The sequence below is a fragment of the Olea europaea genome, chromosome 4, assembly GCF_002742605.1.
Source record: "Olea europaea var. sylvestris chromosome 4, O_europaea_v1, whole genome shotgun sequence".
NCBI classification, from domain to species: domain Eukaryota; kingdom Viridiplantae; phylum Streptophyta; class Magnoliopsida; order Lamiales; family Oleaceae; genus Olea; species Olea europaea.
This window is the reverse complement of record NC_036240.1, coordinates 7,453,787-7,467,186: the sequence shown is the minus strand read 5'-3', so window position 1 is coordinate 7,467,186 and position 13,400 is coordinate 7,453,787. Positions and strand designations below refer to the sequence as shown.

General features: G+C 37.4%; 1 protein-coding gene across 4 annotated transcripts; it reads left to right on the top strand.

Moving 5' to 3' along the window:
- The first annotated feature begins 1,179 nt into the window (after positions 1-1,179).
- Positions 1,180-3,246, top strand: LOC111393467 (thioredoxin 1-like). Of its 4 annotated transcripts, none has more exons than XM_023019002.1 (3): positions 1,180-1,580; positions 2,083-2,396; positions 2,869-3,246. In XM_023019002.1, exons 1-2 carry the CDS (start codon positions 1,343-1,345, stop codon positions 2,394-2,396), a joined length of 552 nt encoding a protein of 183 aa, XP_022874770.1. In that variant the 5' UTR covers positions 1,180-1,342; the 3' UTR covers positions 2,869-3,246. The 4 variants fall into 4 exon arrangements, with proteins under 4 accessions (XP_022874770.1, XP_022874768.1, XP_022874769.1 ...); XM_023019000.1 differs by having other exon boundaries at positions 2,083-2,400; XM_023019001.1 differs by having other exon boundaries at positions 2,702-3,242.
- The last annotated feature ends 10,154 nt before the right edge of the window (positions 3,247-13,400 follow it).

Sequence of the window (13,400 nt, the reverse complement as noted above, 5' to 3'; positions counted from 1 at the left end):
GTCTACTTTTATGACATTAATTCGTTGAGTTCAATATATATTTATATCCTACTAGTAATAAATCTAAAACAATCTAAGCCCTTGTTTGAACCAAATTTTTCGGACAAAAAAATGAAAATTTGGACAATTATCCTACAAGACCAACTGCATTTGTTGACCTATTGTTTTATGCGTGGGACTCAGCCTTCTCTCCAATGGTTAATTTTATCATTATGATAACTTGGAAAATATGGCTCGAATAGGGGTTAGATATATTTATTATAAATTTAAATATCTACTAAATCAAAGTGAAATCACAATAAACTAAAACATAATTTTTTCCATTTTTGTTCACCTGTTTTAGGCTAATGACGTTATGATAACGTTATAATACAAGTCTACTAAATGAGATATAAGGCCCAAAAAACATAATGATATCCAACAAGATCTCATGATCATCATAACTGTGAATAGACAAAGAGAATAATCAACTACAATAATAAAGTAGTTGTTTATAATATCTAAATATAACAATTACACAAGCTTATATTTGTATGTTGTTACGAAACGCATTTAATTTCAGATTCTTACCTCAATTTGCTTAAAAAAAATATCGATTTGAAACTTTATTCGTAGCAAATATTATCACCGAATGTCTAGGATCTCTTTGTCTTCGATTTGATATAATGGACTACAATTCAACTTTAAAAAGGCGTAAAAAATCTGAAGAAGAAGTATGTGTGGTGCCGATAGCTCAAGACCATATCGGGTGTTGGCTGGAGTTCATCTGAATTCTGAAGAGGAAAATGACTTTTTATAGATTATGTTAGTTTTGAGACCATTTGATATAAATTAGGATTATTAGGTAATAATAATATATATATGTATTAGAAAATTAGAAATTGACAAAAATACTCACAAATAACAAAACTATTGAATTTTACATATTTGGATGAATTTTCAAAAAAATTATTTTTTTATTTTTATACTTTTTTGTTAATCCGGTTTAGTTTTAAACCGCAATTAAAATTCTCAAATTTAGATCAAATCATTTTGACCAGTTTGATTTGGTTCAAAACCGACGATTTCTAAAATACGATTTCGATTTGATTTTGTGATTTTTGCTTACAGTTCTACGAAATGAATTCAAATGGATCGTATCCACCCTGGAGGTTAATGGAATTAGCATGTGGGCTGCAATAGTATTCATGCCATATCTATCGAATGAAAGGTAAATGTAACAACTACTCATCCATTCATCATCTAATCCTCCAAGTATCCCCAACCAAACAAATTTCGCTACACCACACTGCCAATTATCCATACGCGAAATCTCTGTGGGAGAAATTTTGATTTTTCCGCCATGGCTGGTGTATTGGAAATCATAACTGTCCCGCGCGCCTCCGCTTTGCGGTCCGCCTCTTTTGCTCCGGTAACCGGAGGTTCCTTTTTTCTCCCTAGCTCCGTGAAATTCTCCGAGTTCAGAGGCCTAAAGATCCAGCTGGCTCGATCATCCGCATCGCTGAGTTCACCTCGGAAACTACCTAGCCCTGGTAGTCGAATCGTCGCCGAGGCACAAAACACAGCGGTTGAAGTTGAAGGCTCGTTTTTTAGTATTTCTTTGTTTGTTCCTTTTGTCGTTAAATTTTGTTGCAGCGCTCGACACTTTTAGATTGTACCTTTAATTATACGTTAATATTGGAAAAAACTTGACTGGCTTCAGATATCAAACCCAAATCCACCAAATTCATTCCAGCCCATATAAACAACCAACAAATCCGACCTACTTCAAAATTATATATTATTTGATGAGGGTATAACATCTGATGAACTTTCTCTTTCAACAAGTGTAGTTATCCAAAGTGATTTGACCTATATAAACTCTAAATAACGAAGTTTGTAGATGAGTGAAAATAAGATGCGGCTTGTATCAGTGCAGTTTTAACATTTATGTATTTGGGATATGTGGCTTGATTTTCACATTGTTATATATGTTTCGACATGTGAATTACATATTCAGTAATTCATTCTGGCGATAACTTTGCTATTATGATCCTATGTAGTGATCATAAAAGCGGTTTGTTAATCCTTGAATAACTGCAGTGCCTGGTATTACTGATGCAACATGGAAGTCCCTTGTGCTCGAGTCCGATTTACCTGTTTTAGTTGAATTTTGGGCACCATGGTGTGGGCCATGCCGCATGATCCACCCGGTCATTGATAAACTGGCTAAGCAATATGCTGGAAAGCTCAAATGCTACAAGGTTAATACGGATCAAAGCCCTTCACTTGCTACCGACTATGGAATCCGAAGCATTCCAACTGTTTTAATTTTCAAGAATGGAGAGAAGAAAGATGCAGTTATTGGTGCAGTTCCAGAGTCCACATTGACAACCAGCATCGAAAAGTTTGTTTAGGTTGGTAAGTATATTAATGTGTTTTCTGGGAATTAAGCTGTCTCTTTTGTTTTTTTAATATATCCAATTACATGGCAAGAATGGCTATGATAACATGATATGCTCCTGTGCAGTTGATGTTTTCTTCAACATAATGTTAGTTATTAAAATTATTGTACCTTCTATGTAGGCTTTGAATATTATTACTGTATCGGGCTTTCTTTTATCGGTTTTTTTATACCCTTTATGTTGATTTGAGTGTTTTTGAAATGGTGACGTTTTCGTAGTGAGGCCTTCTGTCAATCTGTAGAGAAATTTTTTTGCAGCTCTGGTTTGGCCCTGGAACGATGCAGTTTACTTCACTTTGCTTGGCGTTTCAGAATCTATAGTTGAATATGCTATTCTGTATGTTAAAAGAGTCTGGGAAAACGTACCAGTAATTCTTCCCCTTGTACCATAACTTCATCCATTGCTCTGCTTTCAATTTTTTCAGTTAAGCATCAACTCCATTTTCGCCATGGATTGTGAAGGCATTTTGCACAGGGACAATGGCAATGCGTACGTGCCAAGAATATTTTGTGTTTTTTTTTTCCTTCTTTTTGGCTTACACAGAATGTAGAATCTTAGTTCGAACTTTGCTATGTGTACACAACAGCATGATGTATAGTCCCCTCACAATAGGGGGCTAGGATTTTTCTTTATTCATGGTGGGCCCCTCACGTGAAGGGGCTGTACAAGCAGCCCTATCCTCTTAGTTCAAATAGAATATTGTTGCCCTTAAGTAACGTTGTTGTCCACTTGTAAGGTATTGGTACAATCTGTGATAGAAAGTGTTGATGCTCTAATGGATATGAAATTGAAAGTTGAGTAATGAGTTTGGGAAAAATGAAAAGATGAGACCATAATGAAACTATACTACAATTAATAGTGTTTTTAACACTTGTTTCTCATTGTGTTTATGTTCTGTCCTAAATAGTATTTCATAAATGCTTTTTCGTAAATGCTATGATTAAAAGTATTTCATAAATGCTTTTTTTTTTTAATCGTAGTTATGTTCTAATGTCATGTTTTTTCAAATGCCACAAGACGGCTTGCTTATTTTATCTGATATCCAAGGGAAGGAGTATCATGGTTGATTTTATTTTTTTAATTTTGTATTTTGATTGTAAAAACAGGGATATAAATTATAATCAACATTTTAATTAAATTTTAACCCAGCTACGTGAACGGGTTTTAATGACACAATTTAAAATAAGGGGACACGTGTCATTTTCTCATTGGAGGTGACCTGTCTAATTTTAGCTTTATTCATTAAATTTTTCATTGTAGAGCATTATGTTCACGAGATTATTTCTTTCAATTTAAAACTCACCGCAAGTTTACGGTTCGTTAACAAGTAGTAAAATGGAGTATGAGTCCAAGTATCGATCCTACAAGGATTGAATTAGTACAAATCAACCTATTATGACCTTAATCGAAACACGAAAGTAAAATTTATGTATTATGATTTAAGTAAAGAAGATGTGAATTATGATGCAATTATGATTGAGAAACATATATTAAATGCAAAATGACCTGAACGCAATCTACGAGAATTTATGGAATTAATGAATTTATTAACGCACTAGGATCACGAATTCTCAAACAACATCCGTTCAACTTTTAATTATGCAAATTTGACACACATTTTCACAATTGATGGATCAATATTCCTATTTTAATTTAGCAATCTCTCTCGAACAATGCCAAACCTACTCCAATATGTGATTCGACTATATCTCTATGACAAATACTAACATACAGGAATGCATTATAATTTCATGAATATTTAACAATTCACACAAAATATAGAGGTATATTTCTATCCCCTTTCGGACCCTACGATAATTTATACTATGTCGAGCCTATTTTCCTTCTTTCGAATGCATAAAACAGGCCACCAAAATCATATAATTACGTGCACAATAATAACATAGAAATAAAAACATATAAATCATTCAATTTCGAAACATGCGTTTAAATATGTCAAATCTCCAAATCAAAAATCAAACGTAGTATTGTAAGGCTCATCGATCTCTTAACAATGAAAAATCTAGCATAACATGCTAAAAAGAAGAAAATACAAAAATAGTTGAAGAAACGTCATCACCGGAAACAAGTTTCAATCCAATCTTCAATTGACGCGATGTTTTCCTCTTGTTCTCTCTTCGTTTTCTTCTTCAAAATATCCATTTTTCTTGTAAAAATGACGTCTCCTCGTTCTGGTCGAGTTTTTGTTTATATAGGATCCTAAAAATCTTGTTTCCATAAAAGTTTCGGCAAAATAAGGAAACTGTGAATACGACCTCCGACTTGCTCTATGCGACCACATAGAGGGGTCGCATAGTGCTACCAACTATGAAAAAAGTCAATTTTGGTCCTTCTACTTGAATCTTTCACTTCTTGACATCTTTTCTTTATTCTTTTCATTTCATCATTCCAAGATATCATCAATTGGCATTTGGCTTAATCAATTTCTTGATTTGTTCATTGGGTCAACTTTTGGATACTTGCACCTTGGTCCCTAAACTTTCACTTTGCGTCATTTTAGTCCTTTTCGCATTTTTTCTCCTGAATTTCACAATGTTCATCGATGTTTTCTATAATTCACAAAATGTAACGAGATTAAGTCACAATTCAATCATTTTGCTCATAATTAAGTCATGTTTATGACCTAAATAAGTGTGCAAAAACACACTTATCAAACCCCCAAACCTGAACTATTATTTGTCCTCAAACAAGATAGTGACTTAATTTTGAACGAACATGACTTAATACCCTATTGTGGCTCAGGATTGAACTAAGTATTTGACTTTATGAAAATTTATCAGTATAAAAATGACATCAACCTTTACTTGTTAAATGCATATTTGACGTGTGTGTGAATTCATGCCAACATATCAGGTTCATGATGAATTTGAATCCTGACCCCAAGTGGTCAAATGTATCCTTACTCGCTCGAGAGATACACAACCCCCCAAACTTATTCTTTACACTCAATTATCCCGGGGGTTATGTTTTAAGATTAGGAATTTACATAGCTGTAGTCATCACCCTCTCGTAGTTTGGATTGATTTCACTATCACAAGTTTACATGTCAACAAGTGAAGACTCTCCTAAGTTTGATTGTTTCGACACTTAAGATTAAACTAGGTTACTTGCCTCGCCTCAAAGGTATAGTTTCTTCAACCAAATGTTCAAGGGCTTTCTTCATGTTATCGTCTTTTTTTTTTTTTTAATTTTATCTTCTCATTATTGCCTTTTTTTTTTTTTTATTTTTTTTTTTTCTTTTTTTTTTTTTTAATTTTATCTTCTCATTATTGCCTTTTTTTTATTTTTATTTTATCATCTTCTCATTTACTTTCTATATAACCCATGTAACGAACTTTAAGCCGGTGACTCCCGAACCAATTGGCTTTAGGGCACTAGGTTTTAAACCCTTGAAAGTTTATTCACTCGAGTTATAAAGGCTCGATCAAATGATTTTTTATTTACCTCTTTCCCTTTTACTTTCTATATGATCCATGTATCGAGTTTTGGGCCGGTGACTCCCAGGCCAGTTGACCTTAGGGCACCAGATTTTAAAATATCCTTACAAACTTACTTGCTTGAGTCATAAAGGCATGAAAAGAAGTGTCTTATTCTCACATATTAATTTTTTCCCTTTGTTGTTTTTCTAGACATTTAGTTTCCAAAACTAACCCTCAATTTAAGATTTTCACCTACTTTTCACCCCACTGGTCTAGGCAATCCACATAATAAAATTCATACACGAAGCCCCCCGCTCATCTCAATGCTCCCCTACAATAGCTCGACCATCACCAAACTGTCTTAAGGTCGTTTACGGGTTAATTCAATAGAGGGTTATCATTTCTTACCTACTTTATGCTCAAAATCCAGTCATTCATCTAACATGTCAAACATAAATAGCGTGCATAGATAATGTCAAGTGTTGCATCAACAAATATCAGTTGGTCTAATTAGCACCAGATCCGAAGTTTTTTCAATTTAAACTAGTTTAATAATAACATCATAGCTAGCAAAGTTATCAAGCTCACATAAGCATGCATGAAATGACTTAAAACAAACTGAATAAAATGTAAATTTTTTTTAAACACTCATCATGCACACATTATGCAATAATGGAATACAGATACTAATGAACACAGATAAAGATTTAAAATTATGTCACCCCCCAAACTTAGTTAATACATTGTCCTCAACGTAACATTAACGAAAGATTAAGGACATAATTTTAAGGATAAAATGAAGAAGGAAAAATCAAAATGGGGTTAACAGTACTCCCTTGATCAATATGGTGGTTGTGATGGAATGCTGGGTCCTGCAGCAGCATCTCCAGGAGACGGTGGAAGGCGGGATAAAATCTCTCTCAATATGCTGGGTCTGCTCCACCTGCATGGCCTAAACTCTGGTCTCCAAACTTCCTAAACGGTCCCATGTCTCGTTTACCCGTCAATGTATACCATACATCCTGCCAACGTACATGCTCAATCGCCCGTCAAAGGTACTCATCCGTCTTCGCGCTGCAAGGGACTTACTGCTAGCAGTGGAAGCGAAGTTTCTTGTGGTTGCCATATCGATCTGCACCTGCTGGATAGTGGTACTCAGTGCTCCAAATGAGTGCTGAAGACTCTGCATGTCTCGGCCGTGTCCTGTCATAGTGGCAAACATCTGCCTCAATAACTGGGTATCCATGTCAGCCGGTGGTGGAGGAGCTTGTGGCATTTCGAAGTCCTCAACTGCTTGTCCTTCCTCAGCCTGTTACTGTCGACGTCGCTCATTTTTCAACTTCTGTTGATGTTTAACTCTGGCTCGATCCTGGGCCTCGAGTGTGAGGCGCTTGATATAAGGACTTGGTTTCTCTGGTGCCTCCCCAGGCTGAACTTGTATGCCTGTAGCTCTACAAATCCCACTTATCAAGCTTGGGAAAATCAGCGAGGTGTGCCTGTCTCCCCATGCGCCTGTAATGTGTATCTGGTTGTAGATGTACGTGGCCAAGTCAATCTTGTTTCCCCGAACTAAATGATAGATAAACCCCGCCTTTTGATTTTTGAATGTTATCCTACGAGATATGGGCTCGATGTTGTAGCATATGAACAACCATAGGATAGTTATAGATGGGGTGAGGTCAATCTGATACTAATCTGCAGTAAGGAGAGACCAAGCATTTTCACATCCCAATAATACTTCTGCAACCTCAATCTAGTTGAAATCATGCGGGACTGGGACCACATTATTCCAGGTTAGCTGATACTAGTCATGAATTACTTCTGGTGAAAATATAATCCATTTACCCCGAACCCATGTTTGATGTAGATGATCTGATCCAGGTGTGTCTATTTCTGTATTGAAGTTGGCACAGAACTCCTTCACCAAATTTTCATAAATTGGGTGCGGTCTTTTAATCACTTTCTCCCAACCACAGTTGTGGATCAAATAAATCAATTCAAAATCGGGGAAATCTTCTAACTTAACTGGCATTTCGGGGATGAATGCCCACTCACGGACAATATTGGCGTACTGAAGATAGAAATCGCCTAACACCCCCTTCGGGCTCCCTAGTTTGGGCTGTGTCAGATGTGGAACCAACCTTCTCTTTTCCTGTGGAGGCATCCTGCAAAGGTGTAAACATAATATCCATTAAACTTCATGTTGAAAAACGAGAGAGGGAATGAGATTAGCAAGACATGTATTTCACAAATCCCCCAAACTTGCTTCAACATGCATATATAACTCCTTAGTGTGCACTCTTCAAAACATGATATTCAAGATAGTGTAAATAGTGTGCCAATATGAAAAACCTAGAAAATTAGGCCTAAACATGCACATTTGAAAAATTGGACCCATGACCGAGTGCGCATGTTCGGCCCCGGATATCATCGAAAAATATCGAAATTTTCCCGGGCAATCTCTGGGCATATGAAAGTAGTCAATGAGGTCTACTATATACTCAAATTTTAAATCAATTGGACTTCGTTTGGTGTGTCAAATGATAGTGTAAAGCAGGGGACTTAGGGTGCCATGACATGCCGTGTGCCTACGTGTTGCAAAATGGATGTGATGTTGTACAAGACCTTTCATATGTTTGTGCATGTGATAAAATGCAAACTTCAAGAAAACATGCTCAAGAACGTATAAGGAATGCAAAATAACAACACACACACACAAGCTGAGCTCAAAACATCCAAATTGTGTCTAGTGACCCATGATCAAGTGTGCACTTTCACCCCCAGACATCATCAAGAAAAATCGAATTTTTCCTGAGCAACCTCTGGGCATATGAAAGTACGTAGTGTGGAGTGGCACATATTCAAATTTCATGCCCATTGGATGTCGTAGGGGTACTTAATTCAAGGGACGAAATGAGTGCTGTGAAGTGACGTGAACCTAACATGGGTGCCTACATGTGTATGGTTGGTGAGTGAATGCTACTAGCTCAATTTCTACGGCTTTTCATCACAATGTGTATGAGAATGTATATATTCAGATTGTCATTGTCAAATGCGGGATTGCATAAAATGCACAACAACCGTCACTTGGGCAATTTATCGAACATGTTGTGTGCAATAAATTCAACTCCATTCTATGAATACTTGGCAAAGTGTAATCACCCACAATGCATAAACATAAATCAATGCCATAAACCAAGCCTACTTACACCCTTTCAACTCAATTCCCAATTGTAAATTGTGAGTAACTTACAAACCAAAGTCTAAATGAGGGGAAGGAATAAAGTTCATACATTTTTTGCCTTGGGTTTGTGTGATGAATGCGTGAATGATTCAAGAAATGAAGGAGGGTCTAGGAATGTTTTTAGGGTGAGTGTGTGTTAGATGAGAATTTTTGGACCTAGGGTTTGAGAGAGAAATGTGAGAGGGAAATGGGGAGAAATGAGTTGGAGTGAGCCGGTCATGGGTTAAATACATGATCGGATCACTACTATGCGGCCGCATAGTCGAGTCCTATGCGGTTGCATAGTGAAATAATTTTTCCCCTTTTCTGCTTCGGTTGGGGTTTATACGACCGCATAGACAAATTTTTTTTAATTTTTAATTTTTAATTTCAAAATAAAACAAAACATAATGGAATACAAAATTTTATTTTCCCTCGTTGAATTCTCTAGTACACATCTTCCCTTTAAATTTTTGAAAATGTCCTTTTGTCTTGAAATGCATGAATTATACTCCACTTACCCAAAACCATTTCAAACTTACCGAACATGTGTTCAATGCCTAGGAATTTATGTGGCCAATACTTAGATTCTAGTGACATGCATGGATGAGCGATGACCTAAAAAAAAATGTAAATGCGAAAATGAAACAACTCCTAAAATAATGCAAAAAATAAAATAAATCGAAGGATACAGTGGGTTGCCTCCCATCCAGCGCTAGGTTATAGTCGATAGCTCGACTTTACCATATTGCGTCATTCTGGTGGTTTAAAATGAACGGTAGACTTTTCTTTTGAGAAATCGTCGTCCCAATAGTACTTCAAACGTTGTCCATTGACTTTGAATGTCCCCTTATTGTCATGAGTGATCTCAACTGCCCCATGTGGAAATACCTGTGTAATAGTATAGGGACTAGACCATCTCGTCATAGCTTTCCTAGAAATAGCTTAAACCTAGAATTGTAGAGCAGCACTTTTTGCCCCACTTTAAATTCACGCCTCCGAATATGCAAATCATCCACTTCTTGGTGCATTCTTTGTAGAGTTTTGAATTTTCGTAGACCTCCATTCTGAGCTCATCCAGCTCATTAAGTTGTAATAGACATTTTTCACCCGCAGCCTTCAAGTCCAAATTCAATTTCTTTATTGCCCAATAAGCATGGTGTTCTATCTTAAGAGGTAAGTGGCATGCCTTCGCGAAAACCAGTCGATATGGTGACATCCCTATAGGAGTCTTGAATGCAGTCCTATAGGCCTGCAAGGAGTCGTCCAACTTCTTAGACCAATCTTTTCGTGAAGAGCTTACTGTGACTTCGAGTATTTGCTTTAATTGCCTATTGGACACTTCAATCTGTCCGCTAGTTTGAGGATGATATGCAGTGGCTACACGATGTTTAACGCTATATTTAGTCAACAACTGTTCAAATTGGCGATTGCAGAAATGTTTGCCCCTGTCATTTATTATAGCTCTCGGTGTGCCAAAGCGGGTGAAGATATTTTTCTTTAGAAATCAATCACCACCTTCCCATCGTTGGTAGGCAATGCAACGGCTTCTACCCACTTCGATACGTAATCCACAACTACTAATATGTACTGATTAGAGAATGATGGGGGAAATGGCCCCATGAAGTCGATCCCCCAGACATCGAATAGTTCCACCTCCAGGATACTGTTCAAAGGCATTTCGTTTCTCCTGGATATGTTACCGGTGCGTTGATATCGGTGACATCTTTTCACGAATTCAAAGGCATCCTTAAACAACGTAGGCTAATAAAAACCTGACCGAAGGATCTTCACAACTGTTTTTGAAGCACCAAAATGCTCTGCATATGTAGATGAATGACAATGTTCTAGTATCAGGGGTACTTCTTCCTCAGGTACGCAATGACGAATGATTTGATCAGCTTCTCCCTGTATAGAATGGGATCCTCCAAAAATAATACTTCAATTCAGGAAATTTTTTTTTCTTCTGGTGACTTGAGTAATTTGGCGGAATGATGGACCTGGCTAAGTAGTTAACTATGTCAGCATACCAGGACGCCTCCCCCATACCAAAAATCTGTTCATCTGGGAAGACTTCATTGATTTCCACGGTCTCTGTCTGCTCTGTGGTGTCAAGTCAAGACAAGTGGTCTGCTATCACATTTTCACTGCCCTTCTTATCCCTGATTTTCAGATCAAAATCTTGAAGCAGCAGTATCCAACGAATGAGACGTAGCTTGGCATCTTTCTTTTCCATTAAGTACTTGATGGCTGCGTGATTTGTGTAAGCGATGACCTTTGACCCCACAGGATATGATCGAAATTTGTCAAAGGCGTAGACTACGGTAAGGAGCTCTTTCTCTGTAGTTGCATAGTTTAATTGAGCATCGTTCAGGGTCTTACTTGCATAGTAGATCACGTGAAATATCTTATTTCTTCGTTGTTCCAATACGGCCCCAACAGCAAAATCACTGGCGTCGCACATTAATCCAAATGGTAGGTTCCAATCCGGTGTGATGATCACGGGTGTTGAAATCAACTTCTCTTTCAAGGTGTTAAAAGCCATCAAACACTCATCCATGAACTCAAATGTGGATTCCTTCATCAACAAACAGTACAATGGTTTAGTAATTTTTGAGAAGTCCTTTATGAACCTTCTATAGAACCCGGCATGCCCGAGGAAGCTACGAACACCTTTCACTGATATTGGTGGCGGTAATTTCTCGATCACCTAAATCTTTGCTCTATCCACCTCAATACCCTTTGCTGAGATTGTGTCCTAACACGATGTCCTCCTGTACCATAAAATGATATTTAACCCAATTCAATACCAAGTTGGTCTCTGTACACCGCTGTAACACAAGACTTAGATGCTCCAAACACTCATCAAACGAAGACCCAAACACTGAGAAGTCGTCCATGAATACCTTGATGAATTTCTCAATCATATCCGAAAAGATAGCCATCATGCAACGCTGAAAAGTGGTAGGAGCATTGCATAAATCATAAGGCATCCTACGGTATGCAAAGGTACCATAGGGACATGTGAAAGTTGTCTTTTCCTGATCGTTAGGTGCTACTGGAATCTGATTATACCAGGAGTACCCATCCAGAAGACAGTAATGCGAATGCCCTGCTAGTCTCTCCAACATCTAATCAATGAACGGTAGTGAAAAATGATCATTTCGAGTAGCAGCCGTTTAGTTTGCAATAATCGATGCAAACTCTTCATCCAGTCACTGTTCTTGTAGGAATCAACTCATTTTTCTCGTTTTGCACCACTGTGATACCTCCCTTCTTTGGAACAACCTGCACTATACTGGTCTATGCACTATCTGATATTGGGTAGATGATGCCTGCATCGAGCAACTTCAATACCTCAGCCCTAACCACTTCCTTCATATGTGGATTCAATCTCCGCTGACCATCAATACTTGGCTTGAAATTTTCCTCAATGAGTATTTTGTGCATGCATAGCGACGGGCTGATCCCCTTGATATCTGCAATTGACCATCCAATGGCTGTTTTATTCTCCATCAGCACCCGAAGTAGTCTCTCTTCCTCCACTTCACTGACAGTATTTGAAATAATAACCGGGAGTGTAGAAGACTCCCCCAAGTAAGCATATCGAAGGTGTGATGGCAATTGTTTGAGTTCCAACTTGGGAGGTTGTTGAATAGATGACACTGATTTTGTAGTCCTAGTTCCAGTTCTTCGAAGTGACACTTGCGCATGTATGGTGGATTAGTTTCCAAAAACCATGCACATGTTTCAATCTCACTTGAATCGGTGTGAGTGGATTGAGAATGTGCAATGCATACCTTGTATGCATCGGAAAGATGATGTAGTCGAAATGTATCTTAAATTATTCTGTCAATTACCTCGATCTGGAAACAGCTGTCTGACTCAGTGGGAAATTTCATTGTCTTGAACACGTTGAAAGAGATCTGTTTTTCGCCAAGCCTCAATATAAACTGTCATTTCTGAACATCGACAATAGCTCTTCCAGTAGCTAAGAAGGGTCGCCCCAATATGAGTGGAACATCCTTATCTTCTTCTATGTTTAAGATGATAAAATCGGCTGGAAATATAAACTTTTCTACTTTTACCAACACTTCTTCAATGATCCTTCTTGGATGTGTAAGGGATCGATCTGTTAACTGTAGGATGACTGTTGTGGCTTTAGCTTCTCCCAAGCAGAGTTTCCTGAAAACAAAGAGAGGCATCAAATTAATACTTGCACCTAAATCACACAAAACTTTATCAAAATGATAATTCTCAATAGTGCAAAGTACAATAAAACTCTCTGGATCC

What these genes read in the sequence shown, in the direction of transcription:
- LOC111393467 (XM_023019002.1), top strand. Translation starts at nt 1,343, where the DNA reads ATGGCTGGTGTATTGGAAATCATAACTGTCCCGCGCGCCTCCGCTTTG. An exon ending in CACAGCGGTTGAAGTTGAAG is followed by an intron (nt 1,581 to 2,082) that starts GCTCGTTTTTTA and finishes GAATAACTGCAG; the next exon opens with TGCCTGGTATTACTGATGCA.